Source organism: Phoenix dactylifera, unplaced genomic scaffold (genome assembly GCF_009389715.1).
Source record: "Phoenix dactylifera cultivar Barhee BC4 unplaced genomic scaffold, palm_55x_up_171113_PBpolish2nd_filt_p 001369F, whole genome shotgun sequence".
NCBI classification, from domain to species: Eukaryota; Viridiplantae; Streptophyta; class Magnoliopsida; order Arecales; family Arecaceae; genus Phoenix; species Phoenix dactylifera.
Genome location: NW_024068693.1, coordinates 1 through 25,640, shown reverse-complemented (window position 1 = coordinate 25,640; position 25,640 = coordinate 1). Strand labels below are relative to the sequence as shown.

The 25,640-nt window shown below is 41.3% G+C and overlaps 1 protein-coding gene and 1 long non-coding RNA gene across 3 annotated transcripts; one reads left to right on the top strand and one right to left on the bottom strand.

Annotated features, from left to right (window-relative positions):
- The first annotated feature begins 8,680 nt into the window (after positions 1–8,680).
- On the top strand, positions 8,681–11,794 carry LOC120108508. 2 transcript variants are annotated; one of them, XM_039122123.1, is made up of 7 exons: positions 8,681–8,814; positions 9,416–9,500; positions 9,832–9,981; positions 10,133–10,206; positions 10,311–10,429; positions 11,084–11,167; positions 11,505–11,794. In XM_039122123.1, the coding sequence occupies exons 2-7, from the start codon at positions 9,494–9,496 to the stop codon at positions 11,608–11,610; spliced, it is 540 nt and encodes a 179-aa protein (XP_038978051.1). In that variant the 5' UTR covers positions 8,681–8,814; positions 9,416–9,493; the 3' UTR covers positions 11,611–11,794. The 2 variants fall into 2 exon arrangements, with proteins under 2 accessions (XP_038978051.1, XP_038978052.1); XM_039122124.1 differs by having other exon boundaries at positions 8,718–8,802.
- A 3,331-nt stretch (positions 11,795–15,125) lies between these two features.
- Positions 15,126–18,802, bottom strand: LOC120108507. The gene is made up of 3 exons (XR_005509831.1): positions 18,644–18,802; positions 15,677–15,753; positions 15,126–15,455 (listed from the first exon to the last, which is right to left on the bottom strand). It is a non-coding gene; the product is annotated as an uncharacterized LOC120108507 (long non-coding RNA).
- Between the last annotated feature and the right edge of the window lie 6,838 nt (positions 18,803–25,640).

Genomic DNA, 25,640 nt, shown 5'->3' with positions numbered 1-25,640 from the left:
TACATCTTCATCACAAAAAGTGATTACATTTCCGACCCGCTGCCTCTTTGCGACGGCCACCTCTGATGCTTCCGCCGAGCCCCCTGTGTTCCTCATGGGCCGAGAGCAGCCCCCAGTGATGGTGTGGATCACGCCCGCGACGGGTCGGTTCTGCTCCCGAGGCTCCTGAGGGGTCGGGTCGGCCGGACGCGGGTCTGCAGGGGGACGTCGGTCGTTTACATATCGACCGAGACGCCCTCGGCGGATGAGAGCCTCGATCTCGTCCCGAAGCTGGAAGCAGTCTTCGGTGTCGTGGCCGTGGTCTCGGTGGTACTCACAGTACGCCCGAGACGGCCTCCTCCCAGGGATCTTCTTCATCTGCCTCGGGACTGGGAGGTCCTCCCGCCCCTTGATCTCCATAAGGATCTGGGCCCGGGGAGTCAGGAGCGGGGTATACCGATGGAAGCGTCGGGGCGGAGAACGAGGACGTGGAGCGTCGTGGTTCCTCGCCGGTGACGGGCTTCTGCGCCGACGTTGAGGCGTCGGGCTCCTCCTCTGGCGTCTCTTTTCGCCTTTTCTTCCCGAGCTTTAGAGGGGTCTCGGCAGCTTCCTTGCTCCGGTGGGCAGCCGCCTCCTCGGCATCTGCATACTGGTTCGCCCGAGACAGCAACTCCGGGAAGCTCCGTGGCAGGCGTTTGTCCAGGGAGAAGGTGAGTCTGCCCTTCCGGAAGCCACGCGTCAGGGCTGAGAGAGCCACCTCCTGGCTCAAGTTCCGGACCTCCAGTGTTGCCTTGTTGAAGCGGGTGAGATAATCCCGCAGGCTTTCTCCCTCGTTCTGCCGGACATCGAAGAGGGAGTCAGAGACCAGTCGTCGCCGGCTACTGACGGCGAAATGGCTGATGAAGAGACGGGTGAACTGGTGGAAGGACTGGATGGAGTTAGCCTCCAGGCCGGCGAACCACGCCCTTGCCGGGCCACGGAGGGTCGCCGGGAAGGCCTTGCAGAGGAGAGGATCCGATGCTCCATGGAGGAGCATAAGAGTCCTGAAACTCTCCACGTGGTCCCGTGGGTCCGCCGCCCCGTCGTAGGGTTCGATCGCCGGCATTTTGAACCCCGGCGGGTTTGGGGTCCGCAGGATCCTTGAGGCAAGCGCCGGCTGGGAGGAGATCTCCAAGTCAGCGAAGGGATCTTTGGAGTGGCCCTTCAGGACCTGGAGTTGTCTGTGGAGGTCGTCCACCCGCCGGTCCAGGGAGCGCGACCGGTGGGTGGGAGACAAGGAGCGGCGTGAGGGGGACCGACTGGAGTGCGGGCTCCTCGAGGACTGGGGTGTCTGGGAACGCGCACGGGTCCGCCTCTCGTACCCCGCGCAGCTCCGATGAGAAGGTCCTGGCAGAATGGACCGTGCTCGAGAATCCTCCTCGCGTCGGCGCTCCTCTCCATGGGAGAGGAAGGAGCGCGGGTTGTGAGGAACAGGGGAGCGCTCGGGGAGCAGCGGCTCCTGAGCCCGCTGCGGCACCCGAGAAATTACGCCCTGCAGATTCTGCACTGCCTCCGCGAGGGTGCGAACCTGCTGGGCTAGCTGGTCGAACTGAGCAGCTTCAACCGTCTGAATGGGAGGTGGAGCAGTGGAATGCTGCTGAGAGTGCGTTGGGGACGCAGCAGCCTCCCGGCCGGAGGCGCGAGAGGCTCTGCGACCGGAAGCATTGGAAGCTCCACGACCACCTCGCCGTGCCATTACGATCGTTCTGAGATTCGGGCCCTTCCTCTAGCGCCAACTGTTGCTGGTGGTCCAAACCGAGAACGATTGACGCGGCGGTGTGAACGGGGTTCCGTCTGGGTTGTCTGAGTTGGAGTTGGTTGCGCTCCACCTTCCACCGGGAGACCTGCAAACAAGCCTCGCACCACCACTGGGGTAGTGGGGGCCCTCCGACGATCAAGTCAGAGGAGATTGGAGGAGGATGAGAGATGATCCCAAGTAGGAGAATACTCAGCGAGATATTGCTTACCCCCCCCCCTTCTCCCCCCAGCTGCATATATACCTGGCTGGGGGGTCCCTCAGGGGGGTTTGTCATCGTGGGGCACGATGGAGTGGCCACTGACATGGCGGTTACAGGGCGTCGTGGAGCAGCGCCGGGTACTGCCATGACAGGGCGTAGTGGAGTTCCGCTTTGTACGGCTGATACAGGAGATCGTGGAGCAGCATCGGATACAGCCGTTGCAGGGAGTAGTGGAGCAGGAGGCCGCAGCGTGCCTCTGGGGAATAGCCTGTCGTTATCAAGAGATCTCCGACTCGTGGTCGGAGTGCTGGATCAAAGGGCAGCCGACTCGGGGTCGGGCTGCGGAGCTGGAGATATCCGACTCGGGGTCGGAGTGCTGGATCCGGGGGCAGCCGACTCGGGGTCGGGCTGCGGAGCTGAAGATATCCGACTCGGGGTCGGAGTGCTGGATCAGGGGGCAGCCGACTCGGGGTCGGGCTGCGGAGCTGAAGATATCCGACTCGGGGTCGGAGTGCTGGATCAGGGGGCAGCCGTGGTCTTCCTGGGCGCGCGTGCCGGTCACGTGGGGCATGGTGGCTAAGTTCCCCCGTAACAATGTTATCCATCATTTTCATCAATAGCATATTCACTATTACGCACATAAAATAAATTGTTTTGCTTTGCACTTGCAAGAAGTATATATCAATATCTTTATAGTGGCCGTATTTTTATTAAGGTAGGTTGAAACCAACGTGCGCTGAGGTCACATGAGACAGAGGTGATCTGAGATCGGTTGAAATTAACATGGAAGGCAGTGCCAACCCAAAAAAAATTCGATTGCCGAAAGATTTCTGGTGGAGAATCATTTAATGTTTAAGTCAGAAATTTAGAGCAACAATGAAAGAGAGAGTAGTATGTGTTAAGAAGAGTTTGAGATTGCACACTTGAAGGTCTCTAGGTCATTCCTATAAATAGGGTAAGCTAGGTGTCCATTACTTGATTTAGCTAGCAGAACGTGCCATAATTGTATGATAATAGTTGATTGCACATTAACGATATGGTAATTGCTCCGCACAATTAGCATATTAGCACGCGCCGACAATCGCATTGATCATTCAGCTTTAGTGTAACTACTGCACCGAACAGAATAGCACTCCGATCCATACCGAAGTCATTCACTTCGGCCACGGCAGAGGCTAAAAAGATTGGTTCGGCTCGAGGTTAAAATGTCCAATATTCTTTCCATCAAAAACTGATCTAACAATATACTTATATACTAATGATCTTGCATTTAATAAGAACCAGCTAGCATATAATTGTGAAGCAGACCATAAAACATTTGCCAGTCTAAAACATGCCTACCGAGCATGCAGCCAACCACGGGCCCCCTCGAAGAGAGAGAGAGAGAGAGCGAGACCCACAAATGCTTCAGTGCTGGATCCACGAGCAGCGAGTGCAAATGTGTCGATCTATTTGTGTATCATGTACATCGATCTTACCCTCCCGGACCGTATCATACGGTGTATCAGATTCATGAACAACCTGCAAGGCAGGCCGACAAGCGCGCCCACCGTGATAAGAAATCATAGCGTAAATCCGAACCTAACACCGGAGCTACAGTTGGGCGCTTGGACCTTTCGCAAATCGTTCACTGAGGAGATCAGTAGGGATGTTAGACCGGAGAAAGGAGAGCATAACACGTGGGTCCTTCCAAGACGACCAATTGGACGGCTCGACGCCAAGCAACGCGTTGGGGTCAAATTGCTTGGCAATATCAACCCCTAACCCAGAGGCCTATCGAGAAAACGTAACCGCCAAAAACATAAATTAATGAATACCACACGTGGTGTCCTCACTTTGCCGTGAGGACCAAAATTGTGCCTTTACATTGACATCCGAAGGTGGGTGAGAAAGTGACCGTGCATACGAAAGACCGACAAAATTGTTGACTGAGCCGTCTTTTTTATTGTTCACCATTTTGGAAAATTTTTTCGTATCTATTCCTCCAGAGGAACTTCCAGGCAACACGGTTTTGAGTTAATGTTTTGAGTTAATGTTACGGGTCCAAACTTGGTACGAAGACTTTCCTCGTGCCACGGGCATGTGAGGACGATTCATGAGATGGTTTGGTCTGATTAAGTCTATACAACAAGCAAGCTCGCAACATGTTGCAGAATTTGAGGTAGTGTTCATCGTGCACGCGGCTGCATATAGACTGCAAAATTATCATGAAAAATATGCCAAGGAGAACCATGTTCTAGGCATTGGCTAAAACTAACTTCTTTTCCCATAGAAGTTATTTGCAAGATTTTTGTACAAACTTCTTGATTACGAAATGGATATCGGACTTGTGCCCCTTGCCTTTTTGTAAGTAAGACCGCACTTTAGGAATTTCTTTTTTCTTTTGCCTTTTTGTAAGGAAGACCCCACTTGTGCCCCTTGCCTCTTTGTTATTGTTATGAACTGACCAAATCGACCCATATCATGCCAAGACTTAATTGAAGTGCATCATATTGCAACTAATGACTTCAAAGAGAAATGATAGCTTTAACCAATACATACTTAAACAAATTAACTAGTGCTCCCATGAGTCTTGTCGAAATCTTTAAGATACATGATGTGATTCAATGACAATAGGTCCCGACTGGCTAAATGTACTGCAAATTAAGGGCATGTTTCCACAGGATACCTAAGCTTGATATATATATATATATGTTAATTTCTTTAAAAATAAGTTAATTATTTTAAAATCAATGTTAGCCCATCCATATTGAAGTTCTAATTATTGGTACGATTTAAACTACATAAATATCTAAAAATCAATATTCGTATTTTGGTGATTCCTAACTTTTGTATCAATTTAGTATAAAGATGAGTGGTATCAATTATACCAGCATGATAAAATACATAATAAAATATAAAGATTGAGAATCTAATTTTTGGATCACGATGTACATATATTAAAATATGAATAATTTGAATCCGCTAGATTTTGATGATGCGATCATAATAAGATACATTATTGTGCTTTTAAAAATGTCCATTTTGACATCTAATCAACAACTAGGTTAGAGAACATTAAAGTATATGAATTTTGATCTATATATATATATATACACACACACACATGGAGCTTGTTGCCTGAATATGAGGCGAGGAAGGTTCACGGCAGCTTGTTGCTTGAATAAAAGAGGTGAGGAAGGTGCACGGCAGTAGCATCAATTGCACTTTCCTTGGAATTATGTGCGAGAAAATGGAATTATTCAAAATCTGATTTTGTTCCATCTTAAACAACCTTTTTGGCTCCATTTGGGAGGTCGGTGAGTTCGATATACCTATTGCCAAAATAATCATCCGTTTTTTTTTTTTTTAACTAGTACGGATCGATCATACCCGGCGTGAGCGGATAGACCCAATAAAGTCAAAAAATAGAATACCTCGGAGTGCCAAAGGCAGCTCCCCAACACCATACCATAAGGTACCTCCGGAGTGACAAGCTACAAACGCAGCTACCTAATTCGCATCACCGTTACCTTCACGGTAAATATGCGTGGCCTGAAAAGCCCATCCATCTCTCGCCATGGCCCAAATGTCACGGAGCAAGAGATGGTTACACCCGCCACCCCTTGGACCCTCTGGATCCAACTAATGGCTGAATCACCCTCCAGGATGATAGACCTAGCCCGTAAGACGCACCGGGCATAGCGAAGGCCCGCTCAGGCTGCACTCAGCTCCGCGCATGGAACAGAAGACGGATCCCGAATAACAAAATCTGCATCGCCCCTCGTACCACCATTCAGAACAGACTCATCGTTCGAGGGGAGATAAAATCAACGATCCCATTACGGGCGGGCCACGGCTGTTTTTTTTATTACTATTTTTGGGGCACAGAAGGGAGTCAACGGATGGAAAAGAATAAAAAGAAGAGGGGAAACTCATACTTTTCTGTGCTCTTCTGAACGGCTTTTAAAAAGCTGGGATTTGTTTTGAAGATCTTGACCGTTCTTTTGATCTTATCTCCTCGGGAGAACCTTTCTTGCCCAGAAGGCCGTAGTGATCCCTGGACACGCTTTGCCGTCCAAAGCAGACGGCGTCTAAAACGGGGGACATATTTGGGACCGCTTCGGGATATCTGGAAACGGAACAACAGTTTTCACGTGACGGGGATTGATCGTTTTTAATTAGTGGTGGGGTCACGCATAGGGCGGAATATGATAGATAATTTTAAATTAGCGGCGGGCCTTCAGCTGTCAAATAAATTTTAAATTACCTTTAGAAAAAATAATCTATCTCTAGGATTTAGGAGGTTAGAAAATGGAGAGAGGGTTGGGTTACCCCTACACAGTTAATTATCATCTATAAAAAAATAAATATCATTTTTTTAATATTTTTTTAAAATAAAATAAAATGGTATTTTTATATTGTATACTAAGAAAGTCCAATAATTTGTTCTTGCTGATGATCTATTTCTATTGATTACATTCTTATCTTTAAAGAATAGAAATTATCATAGATTAGTTATTGTATCATAACTTTTCTTCTGAGGAAACAAACTACAAAGTGCTTCTTCTCGCATTAACAAATAAACTTTCTAGAGGTAACATAATTATTAGAAAAAGAATGACCTCAAAGAATTGCGCAGATCCTAAATGCTATTTTGAATGAAAAAAATTAGCAAATTATGTTTGAGAAACAAGGATGTTCCTTAGATCACAAGTTTTTGAAGTCCGACCGATTCTTGGTAAATATAAGCGAGTTGATCTCCTAGTCCTTCCCAAGATGGTGACCATTGACTTCTTCCATCACATGTATGGGAATGACATGCTCTTTTTCTCTTAATCATGGAATTGCAAAGTTATTGCACACTGATAGCAACTACAACCATAAATATAAACTAGGTATAAACGACTTTGAAACTAAAATGGAGGACTAATCTGATGATATAATTTAAAAAATATTTTTGAGATGTATTTTTTAGTTGAGTTTCCTAGAGTACGATGCACTAAGTTTCACCGACACTTCTATTTTTAAAAGCTAATAATCTATTGGACATGTCATGACTTATCGATGATATAATTTGGATGGTTTTATATTGACGTCAACGTAGCAGCTCACCTAATCTCATTAGACCAGATTGTTATTGGGGGAGTGACATTATAAACTTCAATTAATATTAGTTTAAAGCATCTTGGTTTGACTTAGTATGACTTGCATCGGAACCTCCTTGATTGGATCTCTCAAAAGATATTAAACTATGTTTCTTTTACTTTTCTCAATAACCTTTACATCCAAAGAAAAATGCGATGTGCACGTAAATCAATGTGCGAACCCGTGCAGGCGTGTATTTAGTCCCACATCGGTTATTCGCTGGGTAGATCTTGGGTACTTATACATGATCAAGGAATCCAAATAATACCTTCCGGCTAGCCATTTTGGGTGAGGTCTTAGGTTGTTACAAATGGTATTAGAGCGGACTCGGCCTATAATCTATGTGGACTAGGGGACACTGCAGCACTGATTCATTAGGGCTGACCATGGGCCAATCGTGGTGTTTGTGATTAGATTTGAATAGATATGAATCCTTAGCCTGACGAGGACGTCAGGACTTGAACGGGGGAGTATGTGAGAACCCGTGCGGGCGTGTATTTAGTTCCACATCGATTATTCGCTGGATACATCTTGGGTACTTATATAGGATCAAGGAATCCAAATAATATCTTCCGGCTAGTCATTTTGGATGAGGACCTAGATTGTTACTATCAACATTAACATGATTGTGTCGTACTTCTACAGTTTTACTGAGGAAATCACCAGCAATGTTAACAACCAGAAATTTTCAGCAATCACATAATTCACAAATGGACGGGACCAGGGTGTGACATCTCGAGTCTTCCATCAACGAGCAGTGGCAGTGGGGGTCGAAGTCATTGGTCGTATGCATTAGTGCTCTCTGCTGTCCGTCCATCGTGGATAACGATTTGGACACGCCGCTGCCGGTAGATGAAAGCCTGATGATGACCGTGAGGCGAAGACTTGGGAGAGGCAGTCGGTGCTCGCACTACCTTCACAATCCATTTCAAAGCACGCGAAAAAGATAAAAATTAAATAGCTCGTACCTACTTCAATAGTTCAATGACAAGAAAAAAGAAAAAGAAAAAGCGTTCACACCTACCAAAGACGCGTGCGTTGTTCTTCTTACAAGTTGGTTCGACTTAAACTGGCTCCGGATCAGCTTTCCATACGCGTCCAAGTATCCAACTTTATTACGAGTTTCATAATGAAACATGGATCACCTTTCCTGTTTCCAAATCCTCTAGCATAGCATAAGACTTCAATGCACTCATCAAATTCTGCACCTGTGGACCGAAAGTGTTTGAAGAGCTTTAATGAGGGACCACGTTATTGTTATGATCTGATTCGAAGACCACTAGTCGGTCCATGACTGTCTGATTCGAAGCCCTGACATTTATTCCAAACGAAAAGGAAATCAGCCAAAACTTTTTCTCATGTCCAAACGAAGGATGGAGTTACCATTCATGTGGCTCGATAAAGCCACTGGGTATTGGATACAACAATTTGGGTTTGCTTCTACCCTCATTCTGATATGGGCCAGTTTCGGGCCAGCGGGCTTCCTCCAATGCTGATTCTTAGGATGTCTCGGGCCTCTCGGAATTGGGTTGGGCCGGCCAGGCGCGGCCCGATATGCACGCGGTCGCGCACGCTTCACACTTTACTCGACCGTTGAGGCGTGTAAAAAGGTGGGCTTTCTCCCCTCGCCGCCTCTCGTCTTCTGTACGGCGCTTCGATCTCGCCGCTTCCAGTCGCCCGCTTCTCGTCGCCTTCAACGGTAGGAAGAGAGGTGAGCGGAGGACTCCTCTCGGAGGTGGCGGGCTCGGGACCGGTTGGTGGACCGAATCTTCTTCGGAACCACCGGTGCTTCTTGCCTTCAAGAGCCGGTTCTGGACCCGCGTCGTTGCTTTCTAATTATCAACCAGCCGGGATTCCCTTCTTTTCATTTTCTAGATTAGCTTTAGCTCTCTTCTACTCTTTGTTTCTTGGTTTTGTTAGCCATGTCGGTCTATAGTTTAAACGCACATTTCCTGTTTGAATTAATGCGCGAAAGGTTCTCATAGCTTCGCCCGCATCAAAATGTGGTGGCCTTTGATTTCAGTGCTACGTTTTGCTTCTATTTACGGTTTACGGTCGACATAACAAGTCCACAAAAGTTCTGGAGGAGATGAGCCCGAAATCAATGCCTTCCGGGGCCCATTTATAGTAAACGACCTCTGGATCTACCGTTGGGAGTTTCAGAGGGGTCTCAGCTAAAGAATGAATTGTAATATGGAGGGCATCTGTTTGCTGTTGGCTTGCATGATATGATTACGTAGCTTAGTTGACTGAATCAATGACTATGTATCGATCCACTGAATGCTGCTTCCTTTTTTAATGAAAACATCCAGGCTTCAAGTCATATCTGCATTGTAATTTCTGGAATCCTTCTCGGTTGCTGAAGAGGGAGAGTTGCCAATCAGGCAATCATGGATGGTATGTGTTGTTTTTGACTCTCTCTTGGTTTTCTTTTTTCCTCTTCTTATGCATACTAGTGCGATGGTTCATTAATTATCCTTTAAAATGGCTTCTAAAGCAACTCGTTGGATTTACATTTTGTATAAATGGGCTTCTCAGATCAATCATTAGTGGAAGGCCAGTCAGTGGTCAAGATCAGTGTATCCCTCATCTGCTTGATAGATTTCAATGGCATTTATATGTGTGTGGTTTTCTCCGTTTGCAAATTCTGTGATAGTTTGCTCTTCAATACATGAATAAAGGATTTGAAGCTGTTTCAATCTGTATTTGTGTTTATGTCATGTTGTAGTTGATTCACAGCCAACCATGGAGGAAACCATCCTAGTCGGTGACGACCTTATGTTGGGGCCACCTTCACCTGTTATACCCCCGGAGATTGCATCTCATGTTCTCGAAGGTGTTGATTTATGTGATGGAATACTGAGGAATCTCTTCTTGTGTAAGTGGCATTTAGTGAAACAAAAAAAAAAGGATGTTACAAATGTAAATCATTATAGTGGAATAGATTGTTGAGGCCATCAATAGAATATACAAGGTCATTCTTTCATTTTAAAATGGAATGAGGAAATTGACTTTTTGTCGTGCTCTAGGCCTCCAAATCAATGATATCGAGCCATTTTGCCAAGATGAGATTGTTTTGTATAGACAATGTGCCGAGAAAAGGGTTAGCAATATTCACTTATTAGCCTTGGAATATATGTCTCTGTGGCCTACTTATTTTGCTTGTTTGCCTTGACATTCTCTTTGGGTCTCTGAATTCACTTGCAGGATAAGGAGCTAAGACGACGACTCCAGGATAGTGAGCATAAGTTGGGATTGTGTATGCCTTTGGAACAAGCAAAGGATAGAGCTGCACAACTCCAATCCGAAGTTGCATTGTTAGAGAGGTGCAACCTTTAGACCCTTAATTGTTTGTAGGAAATCTGGTGTAACCAATGAACCAAGGGAACTAGTAGAATCATGTTAGTTGTTCAAATTTTTAATACCTGGATCCTTTTAAATGGAGCATTTGTATTCATCAGTGCTGCATATATAACTGTAAAAGCAGCTTATGTACTTAGGAAAAGGATCATGGACGGGCATGCTAATTTCCCATTTGGAATTTGTTTCTTAAAGTAAGAGTTGGATCTGATTTAGACAGCATAGATGTTGATCATGGTTTTCTTATATATTGTTGCATTAACTGAGTGTAGTGATTAGCTGAATATGGAGAGAAAAGGATCCATGCTTACATGCTTATTTGTCACATCTATTCTTTTCTTTTTGATAATAATTTATTTTATTAAAGTGGAGCATAACAGCATTCTTCATACATAAAGGATGATCTATTTTTTAAACAAAATTCTGTTCTACAATTTATGCACTGTAAATGTTCATTTGCTGACAAATTAACTCTCTATAGTAACAACTAAGAATATCGGCAAGGTAAAATAAAATAAAATAAAAACATTGTAGCGAGTTGCATTATCATTTATTTGATTATAAAGTCACTCCTTTTTACGTTCACTATATATTAAGTTTCTGTGTTCTTAATCTTTCAGGCGCATGATTCTTGCAAGTGGAATTGAAGGCATGGAGGGATTTCGCCAGCGATGGAGCTTACATGGGCGCCTTGAGGATGCCAAGTACTCTTTCATCAAGTTTTCTTTTTTGATTTAGAAATTGAAAAAAAATTAAAAGTTCGAACTAAAATCAACTCGTTCCCGTGGTTAAAATCAAACTACTCCTCAGTCATGAATGCAAGTATTCTTCGAATCTTGTGATGACAAGCTCTGGTGTTCATATATGCTTTGAGCTGCATGGCATTGCATGTGTGCCTTCGCTGTGCATTGATGTGATCCTAGATGTAGTTCCCAGCATTTCAAGTTTGTGCCAATTGAGTTAACACTTGCTACATGTTCATATTCAAACTGAAACCTTGTCGATCTTTTTTTATCTGATGTCTGCTTTTGGCTTGTGCAGAAAAAGACTAGAAGCTTTGAACCAGGGAATTGGAAAGAGGAAAATTGAAGAGCCCCAAGGAGAGTCTAAAGGAGATCCAGTTAAAAAGAAATGGTTTTTTTGGTAACTTTATTTTAAAGGAAAAACCTGTCCAGCGGTGAAGCATGGTATTTATCTCTCTTTCTGGGTTCAGAAAGCGTATAAGTAGTTCTTTCCCCACCAAAAAAATGAGAATTATTATGAACTTGTAAGTAGTTCGTGTTCAGAAAACGCATATATATATTTGATGTTAAGAGTCCACTTCGAATCGAGCCAGGGTCGTGTGCAGCTTAACTCATATTCGATTGGAGTCGGCTCAAGGTGTATAAACTTATATACAACCCATTCATGTCATGGATTGGTCTTGCCCGAAGAATACCTTCTGTCCAGAGAAAGAGCTTTATTTAGATTTTGACCTTAAATCTTATCGAGAGTAGTGTCGGTAAGCTCTATGGGGTAGCAAAAATAGTCAGTGCAGGTCGGACTTCGAGCCAACTAATATATTTTGACATCCTATCCTTGGTCAGCAAAAATTTCTTTTCTTGCAGGCCAATCGAGCCAACTTGTATAAAAGAGATTCGGTAGCCGTCTTTTTTTCCCCCCTTTTGGGCCCATGGCCATTCCGAGTCCACTGGTTGGCTTAGCGCCAAGGCCACCAAGAAAGAAATCCTGCCGGACTTCCTAAACAAGTTGTAGCTTCAACATCCTTTTTGTACATTTATTTTCTGATGCTTACGGATATATTTATTCTAGATTGGTATGATAAATTTATTAAAAAAAAAAAAAACAGCTCACTGCACTTTCTGCTGGAGCAAAACATAGCTTGTAGGAAAACGCCTTTAATCTTTATCACTAGCAAAATTTGCATCTACATGACCAACCACTAGTACCACCGTTATAGATAGCAACAATAATAATACCCTTGAAACAATGATCTACTTTATAGGATTCCAATGATCTCAGTCTGGATTTGCCATATACCAACTGAACGAGACCGACTGCTTGAGCAGTTTTAAGCCTGCTACAAACCAAAGCAAGGCATACAGCTCCCCACTGCAGATGAATATGTTACTTGAAACATCTCCAACCTTCTCCACTTGGGTGCTAGGACACTATTCTGCAGACAATTTCCTGCTCGCAGGAAATGGACTGTTGATTGGCTTGGCATTCTGCATATTAAAGTGGTTTGCAGCGCCTTTTTCCATATAACCCTTCTGAGTTATCCAGACTTTTCTGTACTTTCTATCTAGAGATCTATGGTTCCAAGAATTTGATTCATTGGTCTCAAATCCTTCGTCTCAAAATGAGTAACTGTGGAATGGCCTCATACGTGTCCACGATGGCTGACAGGCCGAATGAAAGAAACAATCAAGTGAGGCCGAATACCCGCTAAAAGAACTTATCAAGCAAAAAGTTATTGAGCCTGAGATTGAGTAGGTACGATTTGCCCCCATTAGCCTAGGCCCTAGCAGAGGTATCGTGATACGGTACGAGGCATAAAAATTATTAGAATATGAAAAGAGGAGAGCGGTTGGCTCCGGGCACTGGATCTATCGGAGAAGTAGAGGTTATGCATGGAAAGGTGTCGGTACTAGAAGGGTCTCTTTTCTAGAAGAGAATTTTGGCCAAATCAAATACGTATCGTTTTGTTTATCTTTATTTATTTTTATATTTATATTTATTTATTTTATTTTTTAATAAAAAATTTACTTTATTTTTCTTGCTTAGACGGTGTGTCTATGACAAAAATCTTTGAAGGTCAAAATGTCAGAATCCATGCCACTATCCTGATCCTCCTTCCAATTACAGACACTATTGGTATGCTCCTGCAATTGTATTATTTGGCCAAGGATGCATGCAACCTTCAACTTGATAGAAAGGAATACTACCACCAATATAGATTAGCAAGATCATGAAGCCGTCATTCTTAAATTTACACACATTCTCATGATGATCAACTTCACATCTATAAAATCTCAAGCTCACAATTTAAATGGTTGCTCTTTTTAGATGTGATATGCTTGATATGCAAAACTATAACACACAAGAAGAAAATAATTGTCACATATGGAATATAATTCTCCATGTAACCTATGGAGATAGGTGGGTTTGCTTAGGAAAATCTTCCGGTGTATATTCCTGAAAATTCCTTTGGAACATTCCAATAGAATTTCCTTTTCTTTTTATTTCACTTGTTAAATTTTCTACCTTTCTTGTTTTCTTGTTGGTATGCGACCTACTCTTGCAACCATCTAAACAACATGGCAACTAAAATGGTCAGATATCTCATCTGTTATATTTTTCAGTTGGAAAGGGGATTACTAATGACATTTTTAGTTATTTAGAACATGAAACGAAAAAAGATTAATCAAGAACTTCTTTTGACTCTAAGGCATCAATAGATACGCCAACAATTTCTACAGAGTCCAGGTATTACCATTAGTCATATTCACTAACTTCACATAGAGAAAACCACATTATTCAATCCTTTCATTCATAAATGATTACCTTTGTACCAATGCTGGTAATCAACAGGAATAAAATGAATGATGCGGTGCGATAGTAGGTTACTCTACTCTTGCCAGTATGATAAATTGGATATAGATACTAACAATAAGATTTCATTTTTGAACAAAAATTCATTGTTTGATTTATTTCATTTTATTCAGAAAAGGATACATATTACACCACAACTTAAAATTAGAAAATAGATTTCAAAAAATGATAGATCTATTCACTTTAATGACAAGTTATATCAACTTAGGGGTGCTATTAGGCCAGATCCGGGTTCTCGTAAACCCAGACCTAGCCCAATTGCGTAGGTTCTGTACATATTTTTGGTAATATTAGGACCCGAGCATTATCTAATACATACTGAGTTTGGATCGATGTGGATAAGGCCAGGGTTCTCATCGGCTATCAAATTTTTTTTTTGGAAAATCAAGTAAAACTTTGAGAATATTACCTATAAAATATCCGGTTACATTCTTCAAAAATTAAATCCTGAACAATAAGTACTGTATAGTGTTAACCATATAACAACGGTTGACTAAAAATTGAAAAGACACTTGGTTTAGAGTCAAAAAAAATCTCGAATGACATGTTAAAGAGATAAGTAGGAAAGAAACATTTAAATTGGTCTAGATCTAAGACGGAAATTTTGGTAGATTTACAGCTAAAAACAGTATTTGCTAACATAATGGTGGCAACAACATAATAATATAGATTATTGATCCAAAATCTAGCTCAAACCCAATGTAACAGCTACAGGTACATAAAAATGGAATGAATTATCTTTCTAATAGACAAATCCAATCGAAACTAAAAATATGAAATTCAAAGGAATTGAATAGGTAATGATACTCCATCCAAAGAGGACCCATATAAACATGTCAAATGAAGTAAGCTAAAAATATTTCTAGGTTTTGCTAGCATTGCTTTTTTGACTGTTTATAGATGCCAGGTGATGCTTCATGATGCCCATTCATGAGTCATGACATCCACTGACACTATACAATTTCACAATCTGAAAATCAGATTGTGGTAACTTTCTGAAGATCCCACAATACGCCTCAACTAAACAAGTTTATGTAGTCAACAAAATAGACAAGTAGCTAAGAGATTATATCATATTAACTGCAAAATGTTCACAATCATTCATAGCACACTTCACAGACAAAAGGTTACATAAATGTGGACCAAGTAGTGGTTCATCAGTTTACAGGAGATAGTAGACATAAGTTAACAGTCATGCAGCAGTAGGAGAAGCAGCTGCTGCTGCTGCAGGAGCAGTCTCCTTGGTTGCTGGTTCTGCATCCCAGAACGAAGTTTTCTTTCCTGTCTTTGAAACAGTCTGTAGAACAGCATCAGGTTTTACATTGCCTTTCACAGTTACCTTCTGCTCCTCCAGGTTCACATCGAAGGATTCGACACCTGAGAAAAATGACAAACAAGCAGGTATCTTAAACAAACTGATTCTGGCGGACATGTTTTAGGCCCCATGCATCATATAATGGGTCTGAAAAGTTGGCAGCGATAAAATTTTTCCTATACATCAGATGGCATTTGACATCTCCATTCAAAAACAAGTATCTTACAGAAGTGAAATTTGTGAAAATCACAGCACCAGGAAAAGAAATGTGTAGAGTTACAACCTTCCATTTTTGCCTAGGACCCTCTTGACAGCTCCAACACAGCCTTGACAGGACATGCCAACTTTAAGGACCACAGTCTATGTAAAGAAGTGAACCAAAAAGAAAATAAGTCATCAAGACATCAGATAAAAAACAGTGAAAAGAAGCCCTTAAGGTTTAAAATAGATACAGCAGATCCTTTCATCAAAATGTTCTCAACATAAACAAACCAAATTGCTTCTGCTGCTGGCATCTCCAACCTCCATGCATTTTTTAACATGTATTAGAAATTCATAAAAAAAAATGAAGAGGAAAAAAGAAGCCACAGACTTTTTAGTCGACAGAAGGCCAAATGCAGTTATGTCCCAATCATGATCAAAATAACAAGCTCAACTTTGGCCAGTGTACACAGGAGAAACGAGGCCACTGCAAATGTCATGGTCTAGATGGTAATGGCATAACAAAAACAGGGAAGGCATTGGTATGAAGAAGCCCTGTGTTTTAAATATATTACAAATAAGGAGTGGCAGGGCCAAACAAACAAAAAAAAGAAAAAAATGTAAATATTATTGGATAAAGCTTGCCACTGGTGGCAACTTATATTAGCTAATCTTGAAACGAGCAATAAACAAAGGAATTGTTACAGTTAATATTAAATAAATATTTTCTCTTTCAAAAGAAGATTCAGTCATCTGTTGAAGTGCAGGAGGAACTTTCACTCTTTATTGCAAATACACTATATAGTGATCTTTACTATAGCATCTTTGACTTCACAGTTCTTGGTTCCACAAATTCCCTAATGAACTTCTTTAGCTTCTATTGCACGACACCAGTGATGAGATTCTGATTGTTTCAAGCAGTAATGATGACTTGTCAACAAATAACTAGCTTGCATGAAACAATTGCCCAAACTTTGCTTCTAATTATATCAAGAGTAGTTTTCATCTTAAGTGGTTATCTTAGATGTTTGCTACATGCAGAAGTTAAAATTAACATCTGTAAACTCCAGCTCACGTTAAAGAAAATAAACAAAGATCACATTGTTAAGGAGAAATTTTCATTACATATAAAGTTGTACTGATGATAAAAATAACAGAAGAAAGATTGTTTTTATGGGACATAAACTCCATTCCAGTCATAATGTTAGTGTATCACTATGTCTCCTTTTATATTTAAATTCTAGCGTTTACTAAGTCCGTATGACCTGGAAAATGCCCTCACAATTTACAACAACAGCAACAACAAAAAACACAATCCTTATAGTTCATTCACTTTTCTCAGCTGTTACACATCTGCAAGAATGACATAAGCAAATGCAAGAAAGATAAATGCAAATAAGGTGAAAAAATGAAAAGCTTGGTTGGCAACAAACAAGGTACTATGGAGAACATTTGCACAAAGAGACATATATAATAGATCCTTCCACAATTGGTGCATACTAACTAACGCATTTGCTAAATACTAAATGGAATCTATGCGGCCTTCCTCATACTCTTCATAGATAATAGTAGATAAACACTCAGTCATCAAGGATCCATCTTGCCTTTATTTAACAGCAATAACCTCAGGTACTGTAAATATAATGGGTGAGGGATATATGATGTAATGGACATATGAGAGATAGAGAGAGAGAGTACAGCAGGAGGATCTTTCTAGAATCTCATGAAATAGGTGCTCAGGTGCTCAATTTTGACGTAGTTTCAATACATGAACTCCTACCACATCAGAGTTGCACATGCTTAGGTCAAGTAATGCACAATCTTTTCCACAAAGAAAAAGAAAAATATAGTCAATAACTCATGCACCACTCTATCTTGACCTCTATCTTCCACATTGTAAAATATAGGGACTTCAATTAACATGATAACCTAGTATCCTAAAGAATAGATAAAAGCTGATGGAAATCAACCCTCTTGTCAATAAACTTAAAGCTCATAGAAACTAACCCTATCATGTGGAGAAGAACCATGTAAACACGAGAGAGAGATGGTATAAAACCATTTCTAAGAAAATCTTATGATAGGGCTCAGACAAGTTTTAGTTTCTTTGTTTTCCTTCTTTTTTTCTCCACAAACGTCCATAATGATCTCAATCTTCTTGCCCCAAATTTGGTCTTTTGCATAATCAATAAGCTAAGCTATTCTATCACTAAAATATAACCTATCAGTATCAGGCTTATTACTACTATTGCCTCAAGCTACCAAGTTTGGTACATATACTGATATCAATTACTAAACCATACCTCATTAGTCATTACTTAGAAGAACGGCATCAATCTTATAATCCAATAATCAAATCTTTTCACCCATAAACCTATGCCAATTTCAACAAGCATAATCGCAAATCCCAGCCAAGAACAAGAACAAAATCTATATAGACATAAAGCAAATCACATCACTCTAACAATACAATTCAAAACAGATGTAAACATTTAATCTAATCTATCCCAGACGATTTAACCATGTAAACATACAAGAATAGATCACTTATCACAGAAAAAACGGGAATTAAAATTCCAAATCTCTATCCAATTGAAAAAACCTAAAAAAATATATATTTCTCTAAACCTATAGAGGAAAAACTTCTACAGCCCTGTTCTCCTTAAACAAGAAAGACGATCAGACAAAATTAGTACGATACAAGACGAGAACCAGAACATGAATAGGTATGCCGGTTCTTCCCGACCAAGGATCCGAGCAAACGAACCCTAAATTCGATTCAAACCCCATGGAGTTATAATTACAAGAATATCAAGAAGTCAAGAAAAAGGAACGAGAATTGGATCATGCATCAAGATCGCGGTTCTCCACCACCAATAATACGATCAAATGAACCCTATTTTCGATTCAACTCCAATAATAATGCGATGATAAAAAATCTAGAAATAATGACATAAATTTCAAGAACCAAGAGCAAGAACAAGAATTTGATAAGGAAACGAAATCCTAGACAGCCGTGGCAAAGGGGAGGCGGGTCGCAGAAGAATACCTCAGCCATCGCGTAGATTAATCTTCCTACCGACTCCGAGGTACGCCGGGGACCCTGGCTCCGGGGGTATTTAAATGGAGCGAGGGGAGGGGTCAAAAGGTGCGGTGGCGCACGATAACATAAAAGTCCCGGACCAGCGGCTATCGTGCGCCCACGATTTGTTTCTGGCGTGACATTTACGTAAATATGCTGCACTTTCATGGCACCTTCCTGGCACATCGCTAATCCGCCCTCGATTTATCTTAAGATTCGTGCAATGTTAGAGTGAACGGCGATGCTTTCTCTCGCGTGGCATCCTCCTGCGTGGCCGCGCATCCGGAAAGGTGGGTCGGCAAGCGCGCAGTACGAAGTACAAATTGTTGGGGGTACGAATTTTGTTAAGTTGTTGCTTTTTATGGTATATCGTAACGGTTGATGCAGTTTACAGTTGACACGTCATTAATTAGGGCAACTGGCCACTTGATTAGCGGAGCCAATGCACCTTCCGTGAAAATATTATCGCGTGATCTACCAACTCAGTTATAGGTCGATAGAGGTGTGGTAAAATTATTGGCTCAACCGTCAGCGTGACTCTAACTAATCTCTACGGTTAGATTTAAATCGATTTTTCTAAAATCGGATTGGTATCTGCTTGAGAAATATCTGAATTGAAAAAATTCGTCTCGCCTCCCATTTAAATATTTAGAAAAGTATTTTAAACCAAACTTAACCGACCCCCATATGTTAGCCTTCTTTCATATAAAGCCCGTTCGGGCTTTACTTTAAAAAGGGCCGAAGTCTCCTCTTTCTCTCCCACTCATTCTCTCTCTATATTCCTCCGTAGAGGGAAGAAGAAACCCTCATGCAAGAGGGTATACGGCTCCCCGTAAATAGAACGAGCGCGAAGCTCCATGGCTCTGCCCCCCAGGCACTAGCTGGCCACTATGGTCTACCGGCAGAGAGGCCCAAAAAGCTGGCCTGAAATTTAGGCCTTTTTTCAGGCCGAAAGCTGGAAAGACGAATGCTTTTGGGCCTAATACCAAGCAGAGCCAAGCCTGGATGGGCTCGACCCTGGAACTCTCGGGCTTGCTTCCGGAAAGGACGGCCTTGGGCTAAAAGATCGAACACCTTTCTCCGAATAGTTCTGAGCACTTCCAAGGTTCCATCATTGATGTGGCTGCTACAAGAGAGATGGATCCCAGGCCTTGCTGGCTCTACTCCTGTTTTCGGTACCGTTAACTATATTCATGACCTAATGAAGAGGAAGAGTCTCTTTGGTCCTAAAGAGGCGGGCCAATCCAACCACTTGCTTCTTTTCAACTCGGTCTCCGTCGTACCAAACGTCTTACTGGCTGCGGGACGCACCAGCTCCTCCTCCACCGAGAGGAGGGCCGGTGGCCCTTGAGCCAAGATATTTAAACCAATTCAATAGCGGATGCCTTTTTTTTTCTTCTTCTTTTTTTGATGAGAAGTCGATAGCAGAGACCTAACAATAAACTATGCTGCCTTCGGGTTGAAGAAGAAGCAAGCACCCTGTCACATGTACGTGTTCAATTCCACTAACTAAAGTTCTAAAAGTTCTCGCTTTTAGTACATCGATCCGAGCAACGAAGAAGCAAACCCCGGCATGTACGTCCCTTCCTGTTGTCCCTACTATAAATACGCACGACCGGTGAATTTTGAGCAACCTTGGTACGTTTCTGTATTTGGAAAGACCCACGACACGGATTGGATGCACGCGTGGCCTGATAAGAATTAGTGGAGTTCTCCGGTCACTGGGTGCATCATGTTATATCCACAAGGATGAACCCAAAGACCGGTGAACCAAAGAAGGGACCGTGGGATCGACAGGAATTAAGCGGTGTTGGGCTATGCCACTGGCATCCAGCCATGTTCGAGTGCCCTCGTGGTGGTTTCCTTTGAGTCCCCTGAAGTTGGACAGGTCCCATCCAACTTTAGCACTTACAGTTAGCCAGTGCTGCACCCATGAATGCTCTGTCAGCTCGCATAATGAACTGTTAATGGCATTGGGTGAGGTCTGATCTCCGGCCGATGCATGTATATATGGGCCTAAGAACTAAGATGCTAAGTTTCAAATAATGGCCTAAGAACTAAGAACAAAAAACTATACAAGTTTCAGTAATTAATTTAACGTAGATGGAAGATGCTGGAGTTGGTGAGTACTTATCGCTGGATGCAATTAACAGAAATTCCAGTTAAAAATTTGGGAACAAATAATGACATCTTATTGATAGAACAAAAAATAGAATGACATTTTCTCCCGGCAAAAAGGGGTCCTAGCGACTTGCTTGGCAAATGAATCCAACAGATACTAATGCCACGAAAAAGGAACTAGAAATCCCCATGCCAAGATGAATTCAGACTCAAGTGAGATCAAACCGGTGCAAGGTATCCTTACCTTTGTGCCCTAGGTTATGCATGCACACTTGTAGATCATGTTATCTATATTAAAAGTCTGTTGATTCATCACAGCTACACACCAAACTTCTTCAACCCAAGTCTGTCCGATCAATATCTAAGGTGATATGGGTGCAACAGGTTCAAAACACAGAAATAATCATTCTATATACAAGAATAAGGTTGTGTATATCTGACCTATCAGGCTGTATTGCATAATCGCATGCAAGTTTTTTTTCGTATAGAAGTGTCCTTGATGGCAAAAGCTTGTGGAATCACCCTTCCTTCCAATCCTCCACAAAGCGACTGTACCTTAAAGATTTTGAGAAAGAAATTTTCCATGATATCCAATTATAACCGATTTAATTTAACACATACATAGCACACTAAAACCGTGATTCTAACAATTTGGCTATACCTATACCAATAGATGTAATGCTTGCTTCAGTTACGTTGTAATCGTTATCTTGCAGGTTGCAATAACTGCCATAGTTAGTAGTGGCCATGGCTCGACTTGTCTAGCAAAAAGATTCCACCAAATTAAGCGTCTGAGATGGCGCCCTATCGTTTTGCTTTCGGCAGCCTCGATCAGCTTTTGCAAGTCGCAAATGTTTGGCGAATCATTCAGAAGCTTTGGATGCCATCCGGCTCTCTTCAAATCACTCTTTTAGTGCATGGAGAGCGTGCCACTTTGAAGGCCAAAAGGGGGCAGGTGAACACGACCGCTTCTTATCCCTCTATAAATGAAATGCTCTCTGTTGGAAGCCTGTTTGGTTACTAATTCACAATCCACGAGCAGTCTCTGATGTTAGCTTTGTAAAGCACCTAACTATTAAACTCACAAGCCATCTTCTCTATCTAGAGCTGTAAAGATAATGGGTCTTACCACAAGAAGGAATACACTGTCGGAGAAGGTAGGAAATAAATGCACAAACTTCCAAAGTCTCATCAGAAAAGGCTGCATCCATCTCCATCTCTGCTAAAACCTTAAGGGCCATGCCTTCCCTAACCAAATCCACATTTAAGAACCTTGCACCTAATGTTAATTTGTTTGATTAACGAGCAACCGTGATGTTACCCAAAGGTTACTAATCTCGAATCGGAAGCCGGTCAGTGGCTTGATGTTAGGATATGTGCCAAATTCCGCTACAAGAACATAGCAAGGAATTTGTTTGTGATCTCATATCAAACTTGTAAAATCAAATGCAACCCTCCATCTTTTCAATTTGATTAATTAGTTAACGGGATGTGCCAAAGTAAATCTAGTCTGACTTTCTAATGATATGGATACAAATGGGAGAAGATTACTTTCAGCGCTAGTTTTGTGTCATGGAAATCATGAGCAGTTGGATGGATACCTCACTCCTAATTCTAGTTTATCGATTCATAAAGCCCTGGGAATTATTTATATAAAAAAATCTCAAATCTTACATCTCAACTTAGTTGGACTGATGTTCGAAGTGCTTACTTATTTCAGCATCCACCTCGATCCATGGTCATGTCTGACAGGGAGGAGGCAACAACAGTCTTCAGAGAGAAAATAACAACATCCTACCTGACCCCAATATGATCATGCTTGAAAACAAGCTCAGATGCTATTAGCATTACAGAAAAAATAGTTTGCAGCTTGTCAGTACATTGTATTTGGGATGAACTCCTAGAGTTAGCTGAAAAGAAGAAGAATATGGAATCTATTGGCAGTATTTTCATCTCAGCCCCATATCAAGCCATATATCAAGGATCCATGATTCTATTGGTGGCAAGGATGATACACTCAAGCCGTATCGCTTTAGCACAAAATATCCTTTGGCATTTGTGGCTCTACTATTCATATCAAGCCCATCTACTTCACTCAAGCTCAACATGATCCTCAATGGCGTGAAACGATGGCAGATGAGTATAATACCTTGCCCTCTAATGGTACCTGACTTTTAGTTCCACCCTCTCCTTTACAATATTTTATTGGCTGCAAATGGGTGTTCAAAATCAAAAAGTGATTTAATAGCTTGAGCGCTATAAAGTCTGTCTGGTTGCTAAGGGCTTCAATCAATAATAGAGTATTGATTAAAATAAGACGTTCAACCTAATAACCAAGTCTGTCACAATTCGCATCGTTCTTACTCTTACAGTTTTTGAAAGTTGGCCCATTCGGCAATTGGATATCAAAAAACATATTTCTCCATGGACATCTCACCGAGGATGTTTATATCAAACAACCTCTGGTTTCACGTGATCCAGACCATCCCACTTATGTCTGCAAGCTATAATGTTCTCTTTATGGTCTTAAACATGAGCCACGCGCTTGGTTTCAGCGATTAAGCGTTCCCTTATATATTCTTAGCTTTCATAGGTCTAAGGTTGATGTCTCACTTTTTTATCTAGCACACCAAAAAATATGTGACATTTCTTCTAGTTTATATTGATAATATTATTCTTACTAGCCACTCTTATTGCTCCATGTGGATGACTTTATGCTTTCGTTACAAACTGAATTCTCCATGAAGGATTAGGCCCTCTTCACTACTTTTTGGGTGTTGAGGCTAAGACTATTACTTCTGTATTTCATCTGACCCATTCAAAGTATATTTCTGATCTTTTTCCTCAAAACCAACATTGATGGTTCTAAGCCTGTCTCGACACATATATTACTAGGTGCCCAACTTTCTCATTCTGTTGGTTTGTCACTTTTTAATCCAACTTAATATCGGAGTGTGGTGGGTGCGCTTCAGTACCTTACTCTTTCACATCCTAACATTGCCTTTGCAGTCAACCAAGTATGTTAGTTTATGAATAGGCCCACTTTCATGCATTGGCTTGTAGTCAAGCATATTTTTTCGCTACCATACTATCAACTATGGTATTTATTTAACCAAAGGCCCATCTTCATCTCTTTATGCCTATTCCGGCATTCTGCAAAGTAGCTAAATATTTTTCTTGATCCCTAATCTCAATATCCTGGAGTGCTAAAAAGTAACACACGTGGCATGTTCAAGTACCGAATACAAATACAAAGAGCTTGCCCAATGCTACTGCTGAATTAATTTGGATTCAAATCTTTATTACAGAAATTGGGTGTCTCACTTGCTCAAGCTCTTATACTTTGGTGTGATAATTTATCTGTCATATATCTTATAGCCAATCTCGTCTTTTATTTTTGAGCCAAGCATATTGAAATTTATTTTCATTTTGTTCGAGAGCGAATGGTTCGTCGTTAGCTTCATGTCCAATCCTTTCCCTGCAATGACCAACTCGCTGATATATTAACTAAAGGACTTGCCTCCCAACGCTTTCAACAGTTGCATTCAATTCTAAGCTCTTTAGTGGGGGGGTAGTAGTAGTATCTTTATCTTAGCCCCATATCAAGCCACATATCCAGGATCCATAATTTTAGGAGTTTCAAATTTTGAATTTTGGAATTTTGGAATTTCAAATAGCATCAAATTTAGAATTGATCCTGGGCGATCTATTTATTTTTTTCTTTTTATTTTTGGGTATAATCTTAGTTGTAATTTCTTGTACATTCTCAACTGTAAGTATACATGGTACTACCTCATGCGGAAGGTAGAAAAAGTTTTCAATAATATTTTTTTCCCATATATTCTTATTTTCCCATATAACTATTCTTAACCTTAATACTATCTCCAACTCTTAGGAAACTATAAACGAAAAAAAATAATCAAAATGTAGTATGGCTCTAGTTAATGGTTTTTGGAAGATTTGTGCTTGCAGTATCAGTATTATACGTCCTTGTGAAAGGCATGATATTTAATTCGTTTAACCATTGATAAGAAATCATATATTGTGTTCATCGAGCCATCATAAAATATACCTCTTATAACTCCTCTTGAACTCAGCATAATGTATAGACCACTTTTGTACGTGTGCTGCAGAAATTACTTCTCACTCCAATATTTTGCAAAGCACCCGGGCAAGTTTGGAATAAAAGAAAGAATACGGAGGTATTCTCGAACACGTGATTCACGTATACAGAATTCTTGAAAGTTGATGACCAGTACATACGAGTATCATTAAAATAGGAGGAGATAATATTTCATTTATTTTACTGAGGAAATAAAACACAAGATTGATATATATATATATATCTTATCTTGCTTCATTTCACTAATGTAACCAGAAGAAATTAAACTCAAAAGGGATGCAGAATTTCTCTCTCTCTCAAATTTGCTTACTTTTAAAGAAAAAAGATGAAACCTTATGAGATTCTAATTCAAAAGAGTCGATGAAATAAAAAGAGTACATCAAGCCGGAGGGTCATGCATGCATGCAAAGCATCTTGATTTGAAAATATTTTATCAAGAATTAATTATTCTGAGATTTGCTGTGAACAGGAATTATATATTATATATGCATGTGACACATACATGCATGCAGAGACCTTATTGATGATTAAACATAAAACCATGGGTGGGGGAATTGGGAACTGGGAACCTCGTGCTGGCTGAGTCAAGATGTATACATCACCAATTCAGGTATCTGACACTGAAATCACACTTCAGCCATCCCACTTGGCCTCTACTACCTCTCTGGCCTGTGCAATCTGCTACATGGCCACCACCCATTAAGAGACTGAGAGAGACGC